A 27,181-nucleotide genomic window follows, 5' to 3' on the forward strand; every position below is an offset into this window, starting at 1 on the left:
CCACAAGTCAGTTTGGCTGAAGTATTGTCACCCTGTGGATTTCAGTGTACATCTTTTTCCTTGTGTAAAGAAAGAATGTGAATGGTGGATTCAACTGTTTGCTCTCAACCCAGGCCTGCACTTTCAGCCTCCAGTCCCTTCTCAAGAACTGTTCACAGTTGCCTCAAGACATGGGGTGGGGGCTTCTTTTGGTCACCTAAAAATTCAGGATCTCTGGCCAACCCCATCAGAAGTCAGACCATATCAACATCGAAGAGATGAAAGCTCTGATTCTGACCCGTGTTCTCTGCAGACCCCTTGAAGGTGTACACAGACAACACTACAGATATGTGGTATATGAACAAACAGGGAGGCACAAAAATTTTACTTCCTCTGCAGGATGGCTCTTCAGGCCTGAAAGGTGGCTTTCATTTACCAGTTAAACTCTTCAGGCAGTATACATTCCTTCAGAATACAATCTAGTGGCAGACTCTCTGAGCAGGTCCAAAAGACAGGCTCATGAAAGGATGCTTCACAGAGACCATGTTTCTGGACTTTGTCCATCAGTGGGGTATTCCTCAGGTAGATCTTTTTGCCTCCACTCTGAGCAGGCAGCTTCCTCTTTTGTTGCAGAATTACATACCATCTGGTGTGGAAGAGGGAAGCCCTTTCTTTTCCTTGCAATGGAATGTTCCTTTATGCTTTCCCTCCTCTACCTTTACTACCAAGAGTCTTGCAGAAGGTTCAGCTGGACTCCACAAAAGTCTTTCTAGTGACTCCCTTTTGGCCAAGACAAAACTGGTTTCTCTTCTTAATGCATCTGACCAGGGGCAATCCCACAAGTTACCTCACTTGTTGGATCTCCAAACACAGGACAAGGGGTCTTTCATCCATCCTCACTTGTCCACTCTTCAACTGACACTATGGGTTGTGGGTTTTGATGCCATTCAGGCTCCTCATTTCTGAGGAAATGCTCAGGGTTTTACAGTAAGCAAGGAAATGCTCAACTAGAAAATCTTATATGTCCAAATGGTAAAGATTTTCTGTCTGGTGCCATGCTCTTGGCAATAACCTTTTTTTCAGTGGGGGTCCTTTTGGTCCTCTCATTTGTGTGAGTTCCTCCAGTCTAGCGTGATCTATTCTTCTGTAAAGGCCCATTTATCAGCCATTTCTACTTGCCTGCCCTTCAGTCCTCCTTTGACTTCTCGTTTTGAACAAACAGTTTCTTAAAAGCATCCTGCATATTAGCCCTCCAAGGAAACCTATTCTTCCCCTTGGGATTTTAATTTTCTTTTGGAAAAATTGACTCAAGCTCCTTTTGAGCCAGCAGATTCTGCTTATTTGCAACATTGCACCTGGAAGACTGTCTTGTTGCTGGCACTTACTTCTGCTTGGAGGGTTTCTGAGCTCCAGGCCCTTAAGTCCATTCCTCCTTTTTTGGATTTTCACAGGGACTGGGTGTCCTTCAGTACTATTCCTTCTGTTATAACCAGGGAATAAATAAATAGTCTTTGGATCAGTCGTTACAACCCCCTTCCTTTTTCCCTTTTCCTCTTTTAGTGAGAGAATCCTGCATTGCTTGAATTTGCACAGACAGCTTAGATATTGTTTGGATAAAATTAAGGCTATTCATAAGTCTGATCCATCCTTCTGTTTTCTTTTATCCCAGGACATTGAGTTTGGCTTTTTCTAAGCAAACCATCTCTTCCTGCATATCTAAGGCAATTTCCTTTTGTTATACTTTTATGGCAGATCTCTGTCTACTTCTGTTAGAACTCATTCCACTAGGGCTGCTGTCTTTTCTGGTGCCTTCTTCAAGGGGTTGGACACCAGTTCCATCCTTGAAGCTGCTATTTGGCCTTCGGTGCAAACCTTTACACTGCATTGTAAGTTGGATATGATGCCACCAAGGAGGATAAGCTGGGGCATCCATCTGCAGTTGAAATGGAAGAACAAGATCATATCAGATGTGAAATTTGTGTACTTGCCATAATGCTAGATCTTCATGATCCACATCTGTCCATTTCAGCATACTCCCCCACCAACCCAGTCCTACTGTGAAGCATCTGCATCAGAGAGATCTAGAGGAATTTATTTATTACAGTTTGATGACCGGGTAGTCCACTGGGCCTGGAAGAGCCCGTTTTCAGTGGAGGCCTGGGGAGAAAAGCTCCACAGGATATAGACCATTTTACAATAGTTATACAAAAGTAAATAAAGTAGTAGAACAGTGAAAAATACTAAAACAATATACAATTTGTTAAAAAATATATAACATTTCTAATCCTAGGTAATGATTTACAAAAGGGAGATTCATGTAGTCTAAACATATTAAAAGTACAGGCATTTCAGATGAAAAAAAAAACCATGTAATAAAACATTTATGTACAGATAAAAAAACAAGCTTTTTTTTTTGGAAGTTAGAAATATGAGGAGAGGACAGAGAGAAGAAGGTGAGGTGTGGGAGAGGTAAAAGGTTGTATATACTGGAGAAAGGGAGTGGGTTGGGGGGAAGTTTATGAGGTATAGGATAGGAAAGTAAGTAGAAGCAAAGGGTAAGAGAGCACAGTGATAGAAGGTTGAGGTATATAGTACATGGGGGATGGTGTTAGAATTTATGTGGTAGGAATTACTTTGAGGCCTATACTTTGTTGCCCTTCCCAAGTGGGTATACCAAGACAAACTTAATCTAAAGAGATGGCGAGGTGTGGAACATTATAGGAGGAATGGGAGTCACAAACGTACCAAGTGACTGCTGCATGAGGCTACCAGTCCTGCTGTTGAAGTGGGCAGATGTGGATCCTGAAGTTCTATCTTTACGGTAAGTACAGAAGTTTTGTTTTCAAACTACTTTGTATGTGTGTGGTAATAATTGTTTTAAGAGACTGCATTCCAAAAGGTTAATGTAAAAAAATTACTTTGTTCATCTATTAGAATGTTTTGTATGTATTTTTCAATTAAATTAAGAAGTTTCACATTTTTTTGTTATGTATTCCTTGGTGCAAAAATGTTTTGTGTTTGCTCATCCCTCATTTAAACTCCTAGAAATAATGTAGTTCTGCTTGTATTTTCCCAGTCTAAGTAATTGTTTGTTATATGCACTACTCTTTCCTGTTGTAGGAAACTCATAGATGTTGCTTACACACCATTCCATGCAGTTCTCAAATGTGGCCATCTTGCATCTGATGTTCAGGTTTTCCCCAGGCCAGAACCAGTCATTTTAGAGGAAGATACGGACCCTGTTCCTAGGACAATTAATACAGGTACTTGGAAAACACGGTTTCTTTTTTAAGTTTTAAAAGCATGCATTATTATTTCAACAAATGAGTAAGTAGTACACACACACACACACACACACACACACACACACACACACACACACACACACACACACACGCACGCACTGTGAAGTTGTACATCACATCTGTTTTTTTTTTTTTTAATGTTGGTAATTAATATGCATATATAGCAGTGATGAATCGGAAGGTGATAGTTTGTTGTTTTACAGTGGAAGATGATGCTTTTCTTGAATTTTGTTGTAGTAGCAGGAATGTAAGCAAGAAAGCCTAACCAACCCAGAAATGGTTAGGGTCATTACAAGTAGTGATTCATAGGTTCATAGGTTCATAGGGTTTATACTAGGCTATCTGCCCTAAGGCATTTATAAGCCTAGCCCAAAGACGCCACCCTTATATGAAAAAATACTGTGCCCATTAGTTTGTTGTGCCTCTGTCCAGCAGTGAGACAGAGATGATTCCCGGGTAAACCTCGATCTCCCATCCACAGGTCTTCAACAGAGCCAGCGAGGTGCTCTGCCTCACATGGACCGGATTTTATTCCACAGCATAGGGAGTCTCTCCTCCAGCACGTCCTATTTATATCCTGCTCTAGTGGTTTTGGTAGATTTGGATTTTTGAGGTGGAGCATGTCCATTAATTCCGGGTTGGACATGGCCTTGTATGTCAGGCACATGTCACCTCTGAGCAGCTGAATAGAGCTGGAGTTTCTTCAATCTGGCAGCGTATGACAGATTTTGGAGTCTTATCCTTTTGGTGAGGAACTTTTGGGGTCTCTCCAATTGCTGCAGATGTCGGGTGAGATGCATCCCATCATTGGTACAATGACCTCACTTGATCTGGATGTGAATCCTTCATGATCAGGTGGGCAATGTAGAAGGTCTTTCTAACCACTTTAGCAACATGAGTGTCAAAGAAAGGCCACTGTCAACCTGGGTCCCCAGGTCCCTGATAACCTCTTCTGTGCTTAGTGGATTGCCACCTATATGGTAGCTTGGGGTTACCTTGTTTTTCATGACTATACATTTTGGCGTTTAACTTCAGGCCATGGCTCTGGCACCAGCTATCTGTTTCCGTGAGTCCCTTCTGAAGGATATCCATGTCCGATGCACTTTCCACTATGGCGCCCAGTTTGCAGGCAAACTTTGTCAACAAAGTCCTCCCATGTTGGCCTGTACTTCTGAGAAGTAGATGCCGAACAATAGGACACCACTTGTGACTGGCTTGGAGTCTGACATAGCCAGCAACTCTAACCCTGTGGGTTCTGTCCTTAAGCCAGTTTGCAACCCATCTTGTGACATATGGGTTTACATTTAAGCTGGTAAGTTTTTCTACAATACCGAGTGGGGTATTGTGTTGTGCAAGGTCAAGGTAGGCTGTATGGACTGCCTTTCCCTCATCAATGGCCTTGGTGACTGTTTCGAAGAAGTCGACCAAGTTCAAAAGGCATGATCTGCCCTTGACAAAGCCAGACTGGGTCGGGTCCAATGTCTGCAAGTCCCTTATATCTTTGTTTATGAGCTCCATTATGATCCTCTCCATAGCTTTGCAGACTAGACTTGTTGCACCGCCTTTGTGGAGTGGGATCACAGTTGCCGTCACGCTCTTTGGGCACGTATCCTGTGGTAAGGCTGAGATTAAACAGCTGCCTTATGTGCGGGTTTAATTCCTCATTTAGGACACCATCCGGTCCCATTGATGCTGTGTTTTTAGCTTTAGAAAGAGCAGCTTTCACCTGCGTATTTGAGATGTCTGGGAGGCTACACTCCGCTGGGATAGTTATCTCTCCTTTAGATCCTACTTGTGGCAGACTGACTGTGACAGTAAATCATAAGAGTTGGGTTTATTCACCAGCAAGGATTTGTTGGGGTGTTTTTTTTTTTCATATTCGGTTTACTACTTCTGTTTACCTTCAAAGGTCAGTGTTACTCTCACATCAGCACGGGTACTTATTTTGGTGGAGTGGAGCTCCCTTTAACAGTGGTGTGCATGTATTTCTGTTTTTTTTTTCTCTTTGCTTTAAAACCATGAGTATTTTGGTTACACTTTTTGCAGTGTTCTCAGTCATGAAAGCCACTGGTACTTTCATCAGCTTAACTGACATCGGTTAAAAATGAGACCATTAGAAATTGTTTCTTCTGAAGAGTATGTCTTTATCATTAAAATCAATAAATAAATGTGCTTATAGTAGACAAGTAACTCCTCATGGTTTTACTTTGTATCCATTTCATCTTTGGCCAAATCATGATTATTGTGAGCATTTTTTAAGTTAGTAAAGCAACTAGATTAAGGAGAGTAAATAGGCTTGCCTTAAGTTCTTGTTTAACTGAAGAAAAGTAACAGAAATTAGTCTAGTTTTGGTAAGAAGAGGAACATGGTCCTCCAAAGATCCATCATCACTAAACATTTTAATACTCGTAAATGAAATGTTTTAAAGGAATTGCTTCTTTGTTTTATACATTTAAAGTTCTCTGTAATACAGATTCTCAACACCCAGATACTGTGAGTTCAGCACACAAAAACTCAAAAGCTGTACAATCTCCCTACAGAGATTCTAGCTTTAGTTGACTGTTCCTCCTGCTGCAGTTTCTCTAAGTAACAGTCAATACCAAAAGAAGTCTCTACTGCTTTTTCTTTTGATTCCGTTCAGAATTTTGGATGAATACACAAAAATCCTCTTTTTCGTCTAGCATTTTATTTGGGGCTCTTATTTATCTGTCTCACTTTGTATCGTATCACATTATAATCTTTGGCAGTCACATGTAAGTGTTTAGTCTTCCCCGACAGCAGCATCAAGTTAAAAGTGGAAAAACTTGCTTCAGCTTTGAAGGAAGGTAGTGATGCACATGCTGCAGAGTGTTTACAGTGCTGTGGTTGCAGCTACTAGAACTGCTAGAGTGGATTTTTTTTTGGAAAGGCCAGCTGTTGTATCCTTGGCAGAATAAAACTGGTATAGATAAGGCTACTGCAACAGTGATCATTCTAACATCTGCTCTTATCAAAGAAAGTCCCAATATTAGCAAAAACATCAAAGGTGACCCCCCCCCCCCAAAAAAAAAAAAAAGAATAAACGTACACCTGATTTTATTACTTTTGGAATACCAGCTGTATACTAAGTGAATGCTGATTTTTTTTTTTTTTAAGGAAAAAAAATAAGGAAAATTTTGAGCTTTAAAAAGTTCATTGTTTTCTTAAATGAGAAATTTAAAACGTATCATTTTTCAGCCAGCAATTCCATGTTATATATTTCAGAAACTTGGAATAGAAAGATGTTTTTTTAAATTAACTATGTAGCACCAACCCAAAAATTTTAATATGTTCTGTGCATGCCCGGGTTTGGGTACATGATTCAAATGTGAATATTAAAATCTTAAGATTCACTATGATTAATTTTATCACCCATGATATTTTGTATTTTCTGTTCTCGTTTAATTAATAATTTAATAAAGAAGCAGGCAAAGTTATAAGAAGCATCACATCATCTTTGTATACCAAAAATGTCATCAGTATATTCTTTGTAGTAATGAGTGTTATTGTGTTATCTTTCCAAATGTTGTATAGTTATTGTGGGTTTCTTGGTAGCACAAAAATACATGGGGGGGGATGAACTACCCTGCAAATTGGGTATCTATGTAAAACTCAAATCTACTCCATGCGTAGTATTGCGTGCTGTTAGAGCCCTTATAGTCTTATGAATAAAGTGTGTGATTTTCAAGTGTTCATATATATTGCCTATTAATGGCACTGAACACCTTCTGTGTGTCCACTGAACAAATGCTACATTTGTTCCATAGTGTGTGAATTGATCTAGATAAGAACAAGTAACACTAGCAAAATGTAATTGGTAGCAGCCATATTTGTGGTGGGAATAAATCTAACCTGATTAGGATGAATTAACGAAGAAAGAGATGGTAATTGTTTACATGTTTAGTGCAAATTTGTGTAATCCAAGTTTGATAATACAATGGGTCATGCATTGATTAGGATGAATTGAAGAAGAAAGGGGTTAGCAGATACTTGTTTACATTTTTAGGAAAGGTGGTGTATTCCATGCTTAATGTATTCGGTCATTAATTTTCCATGTATTTGTGGTCGTTTTCCATTTTGGGAAAATATGGGTCTACAGTGCCAATATCACAAGCTAATATAAGTGTCAGTGTAAGTAAATATGGAACCAAAACCTGAGCAAATCTTTATTTACATATATATATATATATATATATATATATATACACACACACACACACACACACACACACACACACACACACACACACACATCAGGACCTTAAGGTTTGATTACACAAAGCCTTGATTAAACTTTGGTTTATATTGGAGTATACCTTCACTTTCCATTTCTGTAATGAAATCTAGTTGATCCTTATATAATGAAAAGTCACAATACCCATAGATTTCTGTATAATAGTTTGCAAGACCATTTATGGCCTCCTGCAACCTAAGCAGATACCAGTGCTCCAGTACTTGTATGTTGAATAAAAGTAATCAGTTAACCTTTTTGGTAGTGTCAGTGAGCAATTCTCATTGTGTTCAGCTGTCTTATACAAGTCCATCCTGTGAGCCTGGGTATATAAAGATGATTGTTTGTTGCAAGAGTAACTATTGGGTTATACTTATGAATGACAACCAGTAAACCTGTATGTATCTTCCACCTGTTTGCTCAAATTGTCCATCTGCCAACTTTGTTCTTTCCTGAATCTTTGTCATTTGAAGCAAAATACCTACTATATTAGATTTAAACATGCCCAATTTCTTAACAGAAGAATAGGTTAAGAATAGGTTAAGAATTATTAAAATCCTAGAATTTGTGAAGTTTTTAGCTTAATTTTAGCCAAAATGGCCTGCTGGTCAGCTTCTCCTCTCTCTCGCTAGGCAAGAAATGGAATTCTCTCCCTTCCACACTCGGGACAATAACTAACTCAGAAAACTTTAAAACCCAGCTTTTCACTTACTTGCACTCCAAATGGAAATGCTCCTGCTTCCACCCTGTCTAGGTCCTTCTAACTACTACACAAAGGAATTTTTACTCCTTTCCTCCTTATTCTGTCTTAACACCCCAACAACTAGTTCCCTGAGCTGTCTCTAGCTCTCTGCAATTCCTTCTGAAGATTCTATATCTATCTACCTTGTAAATAGCTTCTTATGTCGAATGAATGCTTTTAAATGGTTTCCTTACTTTAACATTCTATATCTATCTTCCTTGTAAATATTGTAACTAACCGCTTTTGTCAAATTAACGCCTGTAAACTGTTTCCTTACTTTAATCGATTGTTTTTGTATAAGTTTGCTACACTTCAATTGTTATGATGATTTTCCTTAATGTGAATCTCCACAGTACAGCCTTCCTAATACATCATAATTGTCTTTTGTGTACTAAGCCTGATACAGAATGTTCATTCATGTAAACTGTACTTTATTTCTGTAACGTACATGCTTTTGTATCTTCAATGCTTATGTAATAGTTGGAGCTTTTCTCCCCGAGCCTTCATTGAAAATGGGCACTCATGGGCCCAGTGGACTTCCCCGCTCACCAAATTGAAATAAAATAATAATTTAGCAGTGTATCTGCCTAGCATATTAATCCTAGAAACCATTTTACTACGTCCAGATGAAGAATTTAAAGAAATTGAGACAAGAACATGATCAGAAATAGTCTTGAGATAGCCCTTTTCGAAAAAAAAATCATTTTTTTAACTTAAGTCTAAATGTGCCAATCCACTTTTTATTTTCAGGAATCTACAAATGTGTGTCTTTAGAAGATTGGGTACCATGCTGTCATCTCATTTAATTAGGTGTCCATCTACATGAACATTAAATTTCTCTGCCAGGATCAAATTGGTTGTTTTCAAAGTCTGTGCACATTGATATAAATTGTGGAATAAAAATCATACTCCAGAAAACAGGCATAGATCCTATTGTAAAAATTACACCTTTCTGCTTTATCTTTAAGATCAACATTCTACCTTACTGATCCATTGATTCAGCCAAAACCTATATGTCAGGCCTATGTAGTGTGATGAAAAGTCCTACTAATGTAGTGAGTTAACCACAGCATATTTAAAACCTTTACATGAACTCGGCAGATAGTATTTTCTTGAGCTAGATGTGCTTGATGATAAATTACATTAATATCTGTATAATGCAAATGCTTAAGCATTTTGTCTTTTTATACAAGTGTGTTAATGTTTAAAGAGGCAGTATGCATCCAGAATATAACAAACACAACTCCAGACACTAAATTGACCCCCTTCTCCATTACTACCCCCATAGTAAAGAAACCCAGCATTGTAGCAAAACGTTTGTTTAAATTACTCTGCAAATAAGTAAATAAAGAAAAAGCATAGAGCTAAGAAAGTAAATGGACTTGTTTCCTTAAACAGTCATATTATATACATATGTAGGACTTGCCAAAGACCAGTGCAGGCTGTGTCTAATGGGAACAAACTTTAGAGCTCATAGTTTCATCTCAGTCTCTGTAACTGAACCAAACAAAATAGTTAGATGCCCTTCCTTATGGGTCTATATTATGCCGTCGAAAACCCTTTCCATCGAATGCCACTCTGTCAACACGTATTCAGCAAAATTCATTTCCTCGAGTCACTGAATACTTAAAGGGCAAAGAGAGACAGAGGTCCAGGGAAGTAAATAGTGTGGGATGAAATAGCCAGGGAATTATGGCTAGGCTTGTATAGGCCCTAGGGCCGATAGCCTAGTACCAACCTATGAACATAGTTGGCCAACTAAATAATTTTGCCCTTTTCTCCACTGTAGTGTGATCTCAGAGTTGGTATATTTAGTTGGGGGGGTATGGGGGTGTTGCCCCCCACATGGGTGGGTTTGGTTGAGGTAGATTTAGGTCCATTGGGTTGCATTGCAAGTATTTGTTTGCCCTTTAAGTATTCAGCAAATCGCTGAAGTGAATTTTGCTGAATACGTGTCGACAGAGTGGTGTTCAGTGGAAAGGGTTTTCGGCGACATAATATAGACCCCCCTTATCACTGTTGCAGTATTCTTTACTCTTAGGATATCCTTCCAAGGATAGCCTAACATCTCTTCAGTGTACCAGAGACTTTACACATTCCCAACATTGTACACCAGAAGTATGTCCTGCTTAAAAGGTGTAAGGTATATATGTGATATATGGATGCCTAATCCTAAGAAATCCATTACCACTAGTCAGACTGCAACTTCTAAATTCGGTTGGTATGCTGTTTGCTGAACTGGTTCTTCTATCAAGCCTGTTGCAGATAAGTGTCACATTGTGGTTCCTTCTTTCCTTTCTTCTCCACATAGTTTGTTTTCATGTTATCCGGGAGAGGGAATTTAGTGTGGGAGACAAATTCCCCATATGGACAGACATGGGAAATGCCTGTTTTGTTTGGGTGCTACACACAACCATAGTGTGATATCTGTCCCCAAGACACTCCACAGTCGTTTGTTTTCCTTTTTCTGTTTATCTGGAAAACCAGCATTGGAAATTATTCACCCAGGGCACCATGGCCGAATCCGCCCACCCCAAAGTTCCGCTGTCTCTTAAGAAAAAATAAAACCGCTTGTTCTGAATCTGCTGCTGTCCACCCTTCACTGGACTTCTCCCTCAAGTTGGATGAAGAACCCGAGGACAGGCTGGTGTTGATGCCAGTTCCTTCTGTCACAACCCAGTTACTGAAATGCCTACTCGCACATTGCTGTGGCTGCGCATAATGAGGGGAAGTATGGCTGATGACATCTAAAGGGCCCAAGGGGATATCCCAAATTTTAGTCAGAGAAGAGGTGCCGGTACCCTTATTGAATCAAGGCAGGGCTGTAAGCCTCCTAGATTTGTCAATGCAGATGTTCCCTTACAAAAGAAACTGAAAACAAAACGTGGCTACTGTAGCTAAGGCTCCTCACAAAAGAGTGACAGGACTTTACGCAAGGGCTGCTTAATGCCCTAATGGCTGTGAAACCTCTACAGGAATTGTCCTTTCCTTGCTGCTGCTCCATGGTCATCAACCCCATCTTAGAGGCCTACAAATTCTGCTTCTTCTGAGGAGTTGGACTCTGTTGAAGAATCCTTTGCATATTCTTCACACACACACACACACACACACACACACACACACACTGTCCTTTGGCCTTGGGATCTGATTAAGAGGATGCTTTGTCCCCTGATTCTCCTTTTGAGAAATTATCCTTTGAGGATACAGTGGTCTATGTGATGGAACACTTTAAATGGGATTGTTCCCAAGTATCAGAGGTTTAAAAGAGGTGTTATGAACTTTTACAAAGTAGACTAACCCAGACCTTCTGTAGTCCCTCCAGTCTTGGCTGCCCTGTTAGACACATTTACAGCAGCTTCTCAGGCTCCTGACTCTCAATCTCTGGCCCCTAGGAAGCCAGACAAATTTTCTAAGGTATCTGAGAATCATAAGTACTTGTATAAAAGTTTGTCATCTGATCCAAGTGTCGTCTCCATGTCCACAGAAAATCCATTCAAACTGCTTTCCTCTTCCAAGCTTCTGCCTTCTGACAAGACAGCCGTGCTATGGAAAGGTATGGGGAAAAAAGTTTATACTTTAGCTACCTTGGCTTTTAGAGCCATTAATTATCAAACCCATATGACATGCAGGTGATGCTTCCTCCAGGACAGCTGCATTGGTCTCTGTCATGCGGAGATGCTCCTGGTTGCACCTGCAAGCTTTGCCAGAGGATATTAAAGCCAAACATTTAGAGTCTGCCTTGGATAATTAGAATCTTTTTGGCACTGCTGCTGCAGAATTGTTTAAAACCCTGCAGGATAAGGGCAAGGTTACACAGGACATTAAACATTTTTTTTTCTACTGTACCTGAGTTTCAGAAAAACTATCGAAATTTTCCTTTGTCTGTAGACAGCATAGACAACCTGCTAGGGATAAGGGGATTTCTGTGCAAATTTTCCCAGAAAAGTCCACTCAGAATTCTAGAGGCCAAAAACCTTCTTTTGCTGATAAATCTGTCTCTGTCTGACATACAGCCTCCCCTCCCTCTTAGCCATATTCCTCTGTCCTTCAGGCTAACCCTTTAGTTCCCTGTTAGGCAACTGATAACCACAGACACCTGGGTTCTTTCTATCCTTCAGCATGATTATTTTAGAGCTTGGAAGTCCCTTCCTCCATTTTCTGGTATCCCTCAGCCTCCTCCTTGCCAACTTTATTTTCCTCTCATCCTGTGGGATCTGATGGAAGCGGAACTGTACATCCTATTCTCTTGTATCAGCAGGAAACAAGCTTTCAATTCCAGAATGTTTCTGGTTCCCTAGGACAGAGGGGGGCATGGAGGCCCATTCTGGACTTGTCCTATCACAACACATTTCTCAAGGTTCCTTCATTTGGGATGTTCTCTTCAGACTTTTTTTTCCCCTCTTTTGCTTCCTCAAGTTTTTCTAGTCTCCCTGGATTTTAGGATGCTTACAGCAATATTCCTGATGTTCATCGTGTTACACTGCTGCAGTCATCACACTTGGGTTATCCTGCCGTCAGGTGGTCCCGCAGTCGGCCCGAGTTTCAAAGTCTTGGTCCGGCATCGGTTGCTGTCGCTTCTTACCTGACGTCAGTGCGCCAGGGGTATATAAGATGCAGCCGACGCCATTTTCTCCAGTCTTTCTTGCCGCGCGGTGCCCGAAGCAGAAGCAGTTTGCAAGTGCCGGTCAGCCGACTCCTGAGATTTTCGAAGTTGAATTTCAGATCCGAAGTCTTCAATAAAGCTAAGTACCCTGTTGGGGAAACTTTTTTCTTGCCTCAGACAGAGTCAGAAAAACTTAATAATTGCATTTCTTGTGGGAAGCAAATACCTCATAAGGAATTCCACTATTACTGTATTCCATGCCTAGGCCCTGATCACGATGTCACTAGTCGGTTTTGTGCTAGATTTAACAAACGCACTATAAAAAGACGTTTTGATTTTGCTTTACACTACTTTGGGCAAAGGTTCAATTATACTATGCCGTCGGATCAGCCGACGACCTCAATACCGAAAAAACACAAAGACAAGGATAAAGACAGGCATCCGAGGTCCAAAATCGATGACGAAACCTCTTATAGGCCAGTCGCGGTTCTCAGTGAGGCGCTTTCGCAGCCCCTGACACCCCCTACCTCAGAGCCACAGGCCGCTTCCGACTCCCACGTGGAGACAGCTAGGCCTCTGGAAACTCAAGGTATTGGGCCTGTGGAAACTAATCCCTCAGATGGGTCTGGAGCCGCTGAGCAGGCATCTGCTTCTGAGGGTGTTTTCAGACCTTCACAGCTTACCATTAAAACAACAGCCAAGACAAAGGTACCATTAAAGACAAAGAAACAAGTACAGCATTCTTCTGGACAGTCCTCCATGCCTAAAAAACAGATGCTTAAAATGGCCGAAGACCTCATTAGGGTTCCCATCCCCCTCCTGAGAAAAGGCCTGGGCAGGATACAGACTATGACTCCTCTGATCAAGTTTCCATTTCCTCTGATTCCTCTTCAGACCAGAGATACTCTCTACCCCCCTATGAGGACTCTGATGCTGAAGAATCTATCCCTTCCGCCTCTCCTCTTGAGGATTATTCTTTTGGGGAAACTTTACATACCATGAGGGAGCATTTCCATTGGGGGAAGTCAGGATTACTCAGAATCCAAGAAAAAGCTCAGGGATTTCCTCCTATTGCCTCAGCACATGCCCCTGGCTGTTCTGCCTGTGCTCTAGATATTGTGGATGATGTGTTCTCTGAATCCAGCCTATCTCCTGACTCTTTGTCCCCTGCTCCAGCCAAACCAGATAGGTATTATAGAGTCCCTGACTCTCACAAATTTCTTTACAAAAACCCTTCTGCTGATCCAGAAACTATTTCCCAGGGTCCAGAAGGGGTTAAGGCTTCCATTGCAAAAATCCAGTACCCTCTGACAGAGATTCCAGAGCTTTGGATAGATGGGGGAAGAAAGTATACACGTCTGCAACTTTAGCAGGAAGAGCTTTAAATTGCCAGTTTCACATGCTTAAGTACCAACAATATTTAATGGCTCAGTTAAAACAGAAAATGCTTGCAAGTTCAGAAGCTCCTGATTGTAAAGAAATGCAGGATTTATTGCATGCAGTTGAACAGGTGGGAAAACATACTCTGCAAATGTGGATTTGATTCTTTAGAGGCCTCTTGTAGAGCCGCAGTTACAGGTTCTGTTATTTGAAGACATGCTTGGTTAAAAGAACAGAGTTTACCTGATCATGTTAAGGCAAATTTATTGGATGCTCCTTTACAGCATGATACTTTGTTTGGTGTTAAGGCAGAAGAGGTGTTAAAGAAAATGACGGATAAAGCTAAATCTATGCAAACAGTCAAGGATTTCTTACAGGTACAGCCACCTCACTTTAGCAGAAATTGGCCAACAAAGAATTGGTCCTTTCCAGTGTCAGACAGGCCACACAGAGGCAGATACAGACATCCAAGAGGCAGATCTCAACCCCAAGGCTCAAACAGACAACGACAGTGGGGCACCTCAACCCCAAAAGGAGGTGAGGACAAGTCTCAACCTTACAGGAAACAGTCATAATGACTTTCCTTTTCGTATGCCAAGCACGGCCCTTTTGGAAATCCCCTTAGGGAGGAAAACTAGCACTTTTTTCTCAAAACTGGCAAACAATCACCCAAGACAAATAGGTTCTGAATATTCCACTTTCATACTTTACCAAAGCTAAAAGGAATGCCAGACCTGCCACAAAATCAATGGGCAGAGGCACAAAAAACAAATTTCAGCCCTCATGGACATAGGTTCATAGGTTCATACTAGGCTATCTGCCCTAGGGCATTTATAAGCCTAGCCAAAAGTTTTGTGGCTTTCACCACCCCTTAAGTTTGAAGGATACTATGCCCATTAGTTTGTCGTGCCTCTGTCCAGCAGTGACACTGAGGTGATCCCTCGGGTAAACCTGCGATCTCCCATCCATTGGTCAAGATTTCTCTTGAACAAAGCCAGCGAGGTGCTCTGCCTCACATGTACCGGGATTTTGTTCCACAGCATAGGGAGTCTCTGGGTGATGAATCTGTCCCTCCAGCACGTCCTATTTATAACCGTGTTAAGGTTTAAGTCTCTTGCTCTTGTAGTTCTGATGGATTTGGATTTTTTGAGGTGGAGCATGTTCATTAATTCTGGGTTGGACATGGCCTTGTATGTCAGGCACAGGTCACCTCTGAGCAGACGGTATGCGACTGAATAGAGCTGGAGTTCCTTCAGTCGGGCAGCATAAGACATATTTTTGAGACCCTTTATCCTTTTGGTGAGGAACTTTTGGGGCCTTTCCAATTGCTGCAGGTGTCGGGTAAGATATATTCCGCATGGGGCATTGTACTCTATCATTGGTCTGATGAGTGATGAGTACAGGGGAACAATGACCTCCCTTGATCTAGATGTGAATCCCTTCATGATCAGGTGGGCAATGTAGAAGGTCTTCCTAACTACTTTGGCAACGTGAGTGTCAAACGAAAGGTTACTGTCAACCTGGGTCCCCAGATCCCTGATAACCTCTTCTGTGCTTAGTGGATTGCCACCTATATGGTAGCTAGGGGTAACCTTGTTTTTCCCGAAGGGTATGACTATGCATTTTTTGGCGTTTAACTTTAGGCCATGGCTCTGGCACCAGTTATCCGTTTCTATGAGACCCTTCTGAAGGATATCTGTGTCTGAAGTGTTTTCAACTATGGCACCCAGCTTGCAGTCATCTGCAAACTTTGTCAGCCGTAATCTTCCTGTGTTTGCCTGTACTTCTGAAAAGTAGATGCTGAACAAGAGGGGGCCTAGAACTGAGCCCTGTGGGACACCACTTGTGACCGGCTTGGAGTCTGGCATGGCGTCAGCAACTCTGACCCTGTGGGTTCTGTCACTTAGCCAGTTTGCAACCCATCTTGTGACGTATGGGTTTACATTTAAGCTGGTGAGTTTTTCAATGATACCCGAGTGGGGTATTGTGTCAAAAGCTTTTGCAAGGTCAAGGTAGGCTGTGTGGACTGCCTTGCCCTCATCAATGGCCTTGGTGACTGTTTCGAAAAAGTCAACCAAGTTTAAAAGGCATGATCTGCCCTTGACAAAGCCAAACTGGGTTGGATCCAATGTCGGTAAGTCCCCTATGTCTTTATTTATGAGTTCCATTATGATCCTCTCCATAGCTTTGCAGACCAGGCTTGTTAAGCTGATGGCGCGGTAATTTCCAGGGTCAGTGGAGGCACCGCCTTTGTGAAGTGGGACCACAATTGCCGTCGCCACTCCTTGAGTGCGTATCCTGAGGTGAGGCTAAGATTAAACAGCTGCCCTAACTGCGGGTTTAATTCCTCATTGAGTTTGTGGAGCACACAACCGGGACACCATCTGGTCCCATAGATGCTGTGTTTTAGCCTTGGAGAGAGCAGTTTTCACCTGAGCATTTGAGATGTTTGGGGGGCTACAATCCGCTGGTATAGATATCTCTCCTTTGGAATTTGCACTGAACCTGTCAGCCAGTATGTTGGCAATGTCTGTTGGTTCAGTGATTTTTACATCATTTTGAACTAATTCTGAGCATATCTGGGAGTTTCCTCCCAGGTTTCTAACGTAGCTAAAAAAGGCCTTGTGATTGTCTTTTGAGTCCTTAGCGACTTTTCTCTCAAAATTTGCCTTGGATGATTTTGAGTGATCGTAGTTTTTTACTTATAATGATCAAGGGTGTCTTCCCTTTTAAGGATTTTGCTCTATCTTGTAGTAGCTTTCTCCTTTTATTGTAGAGCTTGTTTATGGCTGGGGTCCACCAGACTGGGCGCTTGCCTTTGGTGCAAAGAGTCTTTGTTTTGTTTGGGATTGCCTGATCCATGCAGTCCTGGTGGTGCTGGTAGAAGGCATTTGTAAGTGATTCAGCGGCTTGAGTAATGGTTTCCGCTGGCTCTGGGGCCTTGAAAGAAACCACACCAGTCTTACGAAGTGTGAAGTCGGCTTTTGAGAAGTTCTTCACTGTGGTCTTTTTTATCTGGGGCGGGATGTGGACTTCCAGTGAGATTAGTTTATGATCTGATCTCACCAATGAGGGGTATACTTCCGGTGTTGAACATTGTGCCCCATGTTCGTGATGATGAGATCTAGTATGTTTTCTCCTCTTGTGGGAATGGTGACTAGTTGTTCCATGGCATTAGAGTTTATGAACTCTAGGAACCTTTGGGCTAGAGTGTTGGGGCTTGAGTAATGATCCCAGTCTATATTCGGATAGTTGAAACCACCTAATATGATGGTGTTTGGAGATACATTTATCCCTTCCAGTGTTTTCAGGAAAGCTGTGTGAGGTTCCTGAGTTTGAGAGGGTGGCCTGTAACATGCTACAAATTGCAGAGCAGTCTTGCCTACGGTTAATTGCACCTGGATGGTCTCCGATGCCTCGTGCGTTGCCACCAACCTGGAGGTGTGGGTATCCTTGATGAATATGGATACCCCCCCTCCTTTCTTGGTGTGGTCCGGATTTTGGGGCGCGCATGATATGAGGTAAAACCTGATAGTGCGGGGTGCTCTCAGGAGCCTTGAACCAGGTTTCAGTCACAGCACAGACATCGATGTTCTCCATACTGAGAAGGGCTTTGAGTGCGTGCATTTTGAGGTTGAGACTTCTGGCATTGAGCAGCATTACCCTTAGTTTTTTTTCTTTTTTGTGTTCTAGGGTGGTAGGTTTAGAATTTGAGCCTTGCCTAAAAAAGGCACTATGGGGGTGGCAAGAGCATTTGCCAATATCCGGAAGCCTAGGGGTGACAGGTGCAAGCCATCCCTTGCGAAGCAGCGTGGCTTGTCCAGCATGTCATCCCAGGCTGACAGGCATTGGATCCCCTTTGAATGACACCAATACTTAAGCCAATTGTTGAAATTGATCATCTTGTCTTCATATTGTGGCATCATTCTTGGTGAGGGTAAGATGCTACTCAAAGTCAGGGTCATACCGGCCTGGGCTACATAATCAGAGAGCTCCTCTATGTCTCTTTTCATGTAGTCCAGGGAGGTACGTCTCAGGTCATTCACACCATCATGGACAATGACTGAGTCATACTTGTACTTGCTGTTGAGTGACCTGAGTGCTTGCGTTATGTGGCGGATTCTAGCGCCCGACAGGCAGCTTACTGTGACCTTCTCCTTACTCAATCTGGTGAGTGGGATGTCAGTGTGTCTGACTATGGAGTCGCCTATGACGAGTGTGTCTGGCATTGTGTTTGGCCTTAAGGGCTGTGACTGTTTGGCACACTGACTTTGTGGTCTATGTGTTGCATGTGTTGTGTCCTGAGGTGGCAGTTGTTTGGGTGTCTGCTTTGGTGGCCTCTGCTGTTTTGCTAGATTTTGGTCAGAGCCTCCGAGTATGTCTTTGTGTGTTTATGTGTATGATTTGAAGTTGTGATAGTACTATGTGAGACTGGGTTTGTGGTGTGTGTGGTTACCTTCTCCTCTTGTCTGGTCTTGCCAGTCCTATGTTGAGAGAGCTCAGCCTCCAGTTTGGCTATATAGTTGCATCTCTCGCATGTATTTGTGTTTTGTGGGAGAAGGAGAGGGTTGTCTGTGTACATGAGGCAATTGTAACATTGCCTCAATATTCCCAGATTCACCAGCTGAGCAGGAGAGGACGCTAGCAAATGACCCCTCGACATGCTAGAAGGAAAAGACAAAAACTTTATGTAATTGAGTTTGAAAAGACTTCGAGGGATGTGGGTGATCGAAAAAGGGGTTTTAGGCTGGTGGGGTACTATGTATAATAAAAAGTGCTATATCAGAGTAAAAAGTACTTTAGGAGCAAGTGCTAAGCTTTTCAGATAGAGAATAGTCTACTTAGGAATCGAGTAGAGCTGAACTTTTCAGATAGAGAATAGGCTGGTTAGATTAGAAGTAGAGTTCAAGAAGAGCTGTTCTAAGGGAAAAAATGGACTTTAGGTAGCCTGAATAGTTTAACCTTAATTAACCGCCGCTGCTCTTGTGTGCTCCTGTGGCAACTCCGCGCTAAAGCGTGCTTTATAGCAGGGGGCTGGAAAAGGCAGGAAATGACCCAAAATGGCCAATGAATTACAAGTTACTGTCTTAAACCACTCCTCTGAGGACAAACAGGCAACTCAGTAGTCCCCACTCCCACTGGTGAGTAAAGAAACTTCCCCCTGACCAAACAAAGAAAATGGAGAAGTACAGGAACCAAGACAAAGCCCAGGGATCAGCAAAATTTGATCACTGGAACAAACTAGCCAGGAAAGTTAGGAGAACAAGAATTTTTTGTTTTTCAAATTGTTTTCACAGACAGAACAGAAAACACAATAAATGCTTTGCTTTTTGATTAAATGCTATCAAAAGCTAGTACACTTGAGTGTATTAGCCTGTAGTTTAACTTTTTAAGCAAACTTAAACTAAGAAGTGCAACCAACAATTAAAGCTTATAAAAACAGGAAAAACAGGTAATACCACTATAAAATAGACAGAAACAGTCGTCGAATGACGCAAATGGTCGAAAAATGCAAGACAAAATACTTAAAATCTGGAAAGTTGCTTTTTCTGGTCTCTGCTGCTCTAGGAACTCTGCTGGATACCACGAGGAGCTGTGCTGAGTTCTCTATAGCCAGAAAAGTCCACCAAAGCGTGCTTTATAGCAGGGGGCTGGAAAAGGCAGGAAATTACCCAAAATGGCCAATGAATTACAAGTTACTGTCTTAAACCACTCCTCTGAGGACAAACAGGCAGCTCAGTACTCCCCACTCCCACTGGTGAGTAAAGAAACTTCCCTCTGACCAAACAAAGAAAATGGAGAAGTACAGAAACCAAGACAAAGCCCAGGGATCAGCAAAATCTGATCACTGGAACAAACTAGCCAGGAAAGTTAGGAGAAGAATAATATTTTTTTGTTTTTTTCAAATTTTTTTCACAGACAAAACAGAAAACACAATAAATGCTTTGCTTTTCGATTAAATGCTATCAAAAGCTAGTACACTTGAGTGTATTAGCCTGTAGTTTAACTTTCAAAAAGTACCACAACAGGAGCAAGGACAAGGATTTTACTCGAGGCTCTTCCTGGTCCCCAGAAAGGACAAGGCCTGGATGCCCATACTAGACCTTTCAATTCTGAATACTTACCTGGATATTCCGAAATTCAAAATGTTGACATTACAGCAGCTTCTACCCATGCTAGGCAAGAAGGCTTTGCTTGTTACTCTGGACCTCAAAGAGGCATACCTGCATGTCCCTATCAGACAAAATTGCAGAAGATACCTCAGATTCAAAGCTGGTACAATGCACTACCAATTCTCTGCACTGCCCTTTGGCTTATCTACTGCGCCCAGGGTCTTCACAAAGTGCCTGGCACCAGTAATTGCATTTTGCAGACAAAAAGGAATTCAAATATACCCATACCTGGACGACTGCCTCATTCAAGCAGAGACAAAGGACATTCTACTACAGCATCTGGCGTTCATAAAAAGGTTGCTAATTTCTCTAGGGTACACAGTAAATGAAAAGAAGTCAAAACTAGTGCCCTTGCAACAGATTACATTCCTGGGTGCCAGCTTAAATACAACGGCCCAGATGGCTTACCTCACGCCAGACAAACAAGCTCATCTAACTCAATATTTTCAATTACTGGCAAAAGAGTCCCATCTCCCTGCAAGAAAAATTCTGCTGGCCCTGGGATTCATGGCATCCTGCATACTACTAATACCATATGCCAGACTGCATATGAGGAAATTACAATGATACCTAAAAAGTGTTTGGACTCCACTCTCACAGTTTAGAAGCAGTAATACCAATGATTCCCTGCCTACAACAGGAGTTTCGATGGTGGGCACAGGCATGTCACCTTAACAAGGGTCAGCCTTTTACCCAACCCACAGCCAGGCAAACTCTAACAACAGATGCTTCGGATTACACCTGGGGAGCACACATGGCAGGAAAATGCATTCAAGGCAAGTGGACCACAGACCAGATGCATCTTCACATCAATCAAAAAGAGATGTTGGCTGTTCAAAGTGCCCTAACAGCTTTCAAGGACCTTCTACATCCAGGACAACTATTACTAAAGACAGACAACACTACAGTAATGTGGTACATAAGCAAGGGGGCACTCATTCTTATCCCCAATGCAGGCAAGCCATGAGCTTGTGGAACACCGCTGTAACGTACCAAGTTCACCTGCAAGCACAATTCCTGCCAGGAAAGAAGAATACTCTGGCAGACGATCTAAGCAGAAGTATCATGGACCCTCACGAATGGAAACTGAATCCGCAGATTTCAGTATGGTAACGCAAAAATGGGGGTGCCCAGACATAGATCTTTTTGCCGCCTCACTGAATTGCCAACTACAAAAATTCTGCACAAGGACTTATCACAAACAAGCATGGAAAGTGGATGCTCTTCTGTTCAGCTGGAAAAACCTAAAAGTTTATGCCTTCCCACCACTGCCTCTCCTTTCAAAGGCGCTCCTAAAAGCCAGACAAGAAAAACCAGAAATGATCCTGATTGCTCCAGACTAGCCACGCCAGCACTGGTACCCTATCTTAAGAAACTTGGCTCAGGGCCCACCATGGATTTTGCCTCAAATTCCACACCTTCTAACTCAACAAAACAATCAGATCCTGCACAGTCAGCTCAAAACCCTAAACCTGGCTGCATGGCAGATAGATTAGCCAAATAGGCAACACCTCTCTCTAAAGCTGTTATGGATGTCATTTTGGAGGCCAGGAGGCCTAGCACCAGGAATGCTTACTCAGAAAAATGGAAAATTCTGTGCCTGGAACCAGGCTCAAAGCCTTGACCCTCTTGTTCCAAACATTCCTCAGATTTTACAATACTTAACTGAGATGCTAGACAGAGGCCTATCCTTCTCATCAATTAAGATCCACGCCTCTGCCATTTCAGCACATTACAACACGGATCCTCCTTTATTCTCTCATCCCTTGCTAAAGCAGTACCTCAGAGGGGCTAAAAACATAAGACCGCCCCAGAGAGCACCAACACCAACTTGGGACCTCAATTTTGTTTTGGAAAAACTGACCCTACCACCTTTTGAGCCGGCCAATACAGCCGATCTAAAATTTTTGACATGGAAAACAGCTGTGCTCCTGGCAGTAACTTCAGCACAAAGAGTCTCAGAGCTACAAGCATCAATGGCAGTGGAACCTTTTATAATTTTTCATCAGGACAGGGTATCTTTAAGGACAAACCCTTCCTTTATGCCAAAGGTGGTATCTAGTGTGGCTCTTAACCAAACCATCCATTTGCCAACCTTTTTATCCAAACTTACATAATAAAGGAGAGAAACTTCTGCATTCTTTGGACATACACAGGCAGCTATGCTTCTGCTTGGACAAAACTAAAGCTTTCAGGAAAACCGAGCAACTGTTTGTGGCATGTGCTGCAGGATCACAGGGCAAGGCTATCTCAAAGCAGACTATATCCAACTGGATAGGACACTGTATTCGGTACTGCTACACACAGCATGGAAAATCGGTCCCAAATAACATCAGACCACATTCCACCAGGGCAACAGCCACTTCAACAGCCTTTCTCAGAGGAGTACCTACCAAGGAAATTTTGGAGGCTGCAACTTGGAGTTCAGTGCACACCTTTACCAAGCATTACCACCTACCTCTTTACTCTAAATCCAGAGCAGGATTTGCCACTGCAGTTCTGCAGGGCCTCATAGCCAATCCTAACTCTTTATAGACCAGCCACCCAACCTTAGCTTTGGGATTCTACCAAAGTGTGATGACTGCATCAGTGTAACACTATGAACATAGTACAGTTTTGTACCTACCATAAATGTAGATGTTCGAGTGTTCACACTGCTGCAGTCCAGGTTACCCTCCCTCCATCCCCTCTGAAATAGCTGGACTTATCTATACCTTTCTATCCTATACAACCTTTGGGGTGTATTTGCTGGTAACTGAAGGTATTGTTTTTATTTTATATGTATATGTTTGATTAGCAATATGTATTGCCTACCTACTTGGGGGCACCTGCCATCTGGGGCAAGAACAACTGAAGAAAATGGCGTCAGCTGCATCTTATATACCCCTGGCGCACTGACGTCAGGGAAGAAGTGACAGCAACCGACGCCGGACCAAGACTTTGGAACTCGGGCTGACTGCGGGACCCCCTGACAGCAGGATAACCCAAGTGTGATGACTGCAGCAGTGTGAACACTCGAACATCTACATTTATGGTAGGTACAAAACTGTACTTTCACCATCTCTTCAGGAAATGTTTACATTTCTCTGTTTCTTCCTCTCATTATCATTTCTTTGCTTTGCCCTTTGGTCTTTCTACAACTCCAGTGGTATTCACCAAATGTCTGGTCTCTGTAGTAACTTTCTGCAGACTTCCAGGAATCCAAATATTCCCTTATCTGGATGATTTTCTGATTCCAGCCTCTACTCAGCAGCTCCTGTTTCAGAATCTACACTTCACCAGGATTCTCCTGTGTAGTGTAGAATTAATTTTCAATCTCAAAAAGCCAGTTTTGATTCCCTTTCAGGGCTAAGTGTTTTTGAGTTGCAGGATTCAGACCATTGCAGTGCTGGCTTTACTTTTGCCTTCCAAGATTCTCACTGTGACTGCTTATTTCCTTTCTCTTCTTCTGCCAGTTCTTCCTGCAGGGGAATTTCTCTGAGCCCTTGTGTTCTTGGCATCCACCATTCCCATGGTTCTTTTTACCAAACTCCGTACGAGAAAATTCCAGTGGTGTCTCAAGACTGTCTCCAACGTCGTCACCCTCTGGAGTTTCCAGTCCCGCTTTTACCCTTTCTCAAATTCAAACTGCACTGGTGGATTCAGCTGATCTCCCTATATTCAGGTGTGCCTTTTCAGGTACCTCTGCATATTCAAGAGTTGTACATGGATGTTTCCGATCAAGGTTGGGGAGCTTCCTTCAACAGTCTGAAGAGATGGCCGCTCTAATCCTAGCTGTTCAGGCATTTCACTCTGTCTGGGTTCCAGGTCCTCTAAAGGTTTTTACAGACAATACCACAGTCATGTGGTATATCCAACAAGCAGGGGGGCACAAAGTATTACCTTCTTTACAGGCTGGCTCTTCAGACTTGGGATTTTTCATCCCACCATGGCTTGGTTCTTCAGGAGGTTTACATCTTTTCAGAGCGCAGTCTAGTGGCAGACTCTTTGAGCAGGCCCAGGACATGTACTCTCAAATGGATGCTTCATAGAGAGGTATTTCTGGAAGTTGTGCATCAGTGGACTACTCCTCAAGTAGATTTTTTTGCCTTCCCTCAAAACAGACACCTTCCTGTGTTCTGTTCTGTTCCAGAGTTCCAAGTCCACTGGTTTGGAAAGTGAACGCCATGTCTTTTTCTTAGAAGGGAATGTTCTTGTATGCCTATCTTCCTTTTCCTCTACTTCCCGGGTTCTTGCACATGATTATGTGGGACACATCCAGAATATTTTTGGTGACTCCCTTTTGGCCCAGACAAATCTGGTTCCCTTCTTTCATCTGACCTGTGGCAGTCGTCACAAGTTACCTCACAGGATGAATCTTCTCATACAAGAGCAGAGGTCTCTCATTCACCCTCTCTTGTCCACACTTCAACTGATACTTTGGGTGATAGGGTTTTGATTCCTTTTAGGCAACAATTTTCTGAGGACATGCTTCAGGTTTTGCAGGAGGCCAGGAAACCCAGTACTAGAAAATCCTATGTGACTAAATGGAAGAGATTTTCTGTTTGGTGTCTCGAGTATGAAGAGGACCTTTTTTTCTGTGGGGGTTGCTACAGCCTTTCTTATATGTATGAGATGGCCAGTACTAGTTTGGCATATTCTTCTGTTAAAGCTAATTTGTCAGCCATTTCTGTCTGCCTGCCTTTGAGTCTACCTTTGACTTCTAGTTATGAAGTCAAACACATTCCTAAAAGGTGTCCTTCATATCAGGCCCCCAAGAAAGCATATTCCTCATTGTGAAAAATTGACTCCTTCCCTTTTTCAGCCTGCCTTTTCTTACCTGCAACATTGTGCTTGGTAGACTGTGTTGTCAGTGGCTTTTACTTCTGCCAAGAGGCTTTCTGAACTCCAAGCTCTCATGGCAGTTTCTTCTTTTTTTTTATTCACAAGGACAGGATGTCTATTCATACCAGTCCTTCTTCCACTGCAACAGAGATGAGGAAGGACATAGTCAAGTTGCGTAAGATCTTACCATAACAGTAGATGTCCTACTACTCACTTTTGCAGTATTCTGTCCCTCTCCCCTGCCCCCTTTTATTTTCTGTTGCTGCCCGAGTTGTTTTCTCTTGCATCATTATCTCCTACTGTTTTCTTACGTGGATGGAAATGTTATTGTTTGTCTTGGGTCCCCTGGTTCTCCTGGGGCACTTCAGTTCCGAGGATTAGGCATCTTTCCGTCACATGTATACCTTACACCATGCATATAAGACATATGCCTAACGTATGAAGTAGGGAAGGTATAAAGGCTTTGGTATACTGGCCAGATGTTATGATACTCTTGGCAGGATATCCCAAGAGTAAAGAATACTACAACAATGAGAAGTAGGACATCTACTGTTATGGTAAGATCTTTCACAACTGTACTATTCTGATATATATTGAAGTACAGCTAAAAAGTGAAACTTTGCAGTCACTCATTTTTTGCCATAGATGTTTACAAATTTGGGCAACCTCCTCTCTTTTGGTGGATGCAGAAGTAGGAAAGTCTTGAAAGAAAAACATATGAACTTGTTAACATAAGCCTCTCTTGTTTCGTATCTGCCTGAAATATTAACATCCTTTTTTGAAGGGCATGGAATGAATGATTATAGCCCCCAGGCTGTGAATGGTGTCTGGCTTGATATTGGCAAATGTTGACTTCTCTCTTACTATGGGCAACTCTGAAATAATCTTAGTGGCTGTTAACACCAGTTGGTTTAGGGTTATCTAGATGTTTTGTAATACTGATAACTCTCAAATTAAACCGTATGATTGTGATTCCAGCTCAACCAGTTGATATTTGTCATTCAGTCAAGTTAAAAGTTTGTTCTGCTGAGCTAAATGGGCATTCTTATTCTGTAATTCTCACACTCTTCCATCCCATCTTCTGTTGTTTGGTTGTTTAGCTCCTGCATATGAAAAATCAGTTCACCAGATGCAGTTTTTAATTTAACTACTTTCTGTTTCCTTTGCTGCAAGTTGTTTAAAGCCAGACTTATTTCAGCTTCTCATCTTTGACAAGAGCTCAAGCTGTAGTCTTCAATCATGAAGCATCAAGTGAGATCCATCACTGTAAAAGATTGGGTTCACATACTATAGAGGTAGAATGTACAACATGCATTCATAATGTTAGAACTTGACTGCGTTCATATAATTTCCATGGTCAGGAGCAGAATTAATAACACAAGACATAGTAGTAAAGTTTGAGTCATTATTAACAGTACTTGTAGCCTGAAGCTGAGCTGTGTTTATACTGTCAAAAGCTATCTTTTAGGAAGTTCAGCAACATTTGACTTTGGATATGCTCCCAGCTACAGCATTGTTTTGTCATCTGAAAGTTTCTCTTGCAAATTTGATGCTGATCTAGAATTCACAAAAGCTTTCTTAATATATCTGAGGAAACAGTAGCTTACATTGATCCATTAACTGTTTGCTGAAGTGGCATCCCTTGAAAAAGACTGGCTTTGTTCATATCTTGAGAGATCAGCTTCTTACTTCCCAAAGTGAACTTTGAATGCAGCCAGTCATATCTGTTTTCTTTGATAATGAACCAATTGCCACTGCCAATGTTGGGGCATTTTCTTGTGGTCCATTTCCTTATTTTTGCATAAAGGAAGAACATTTAAATATTTTTATGGGCAAGTAAGGCTTCTTTCCATAGAGAGTGCCATAATTCAAATCCAAGCACTTCCCAGGTGCGCAACTCATCCCACGTGATTTGCACATCATCAC

The 27,181-nt window shown here is 42.0% G+C and overlaps 1 protein-coding gene across 2 annotated transcripts in view; it reads left to right on the forward strand.

Annotated features, from left to right (window-relative positions):
• The window catches only part of INTS14 (integrator complex subunit 14), a 359,639-nt gene that overhangs the window by 135,845 nt on the left and 196,613 nt on the right, over positions 1-27,181 (forward strand). For both annotated transcript variants that reach the window (XM_044077983.1, XM_044077984.1), the window contains one exon: positions 3,100-3,242. In XM_044077983.1, coding sequence (XP_043933918.1) covers positions 3,100-3,242 — 143 coding nt within the window. The remainder of the gene's footprint in view (positions 1-3,099; positions 3,243-27,181) is intronic.

The sequence above is a fragment of the Protopterus annectens genome, chromosome 7.part0 (assembly GCF_019279795.1).
Source record: "Protopterus annectens isolate FY-2018-M chromosome 7.part0, PAN1.0, whole genome shotgun sequence".
NCBI classification, from domain to species: Eukaryota; Metazoa; Chordata; order Ceratodontiformes; family Protopteridae; genus Protopterus; species Protopterus annectens.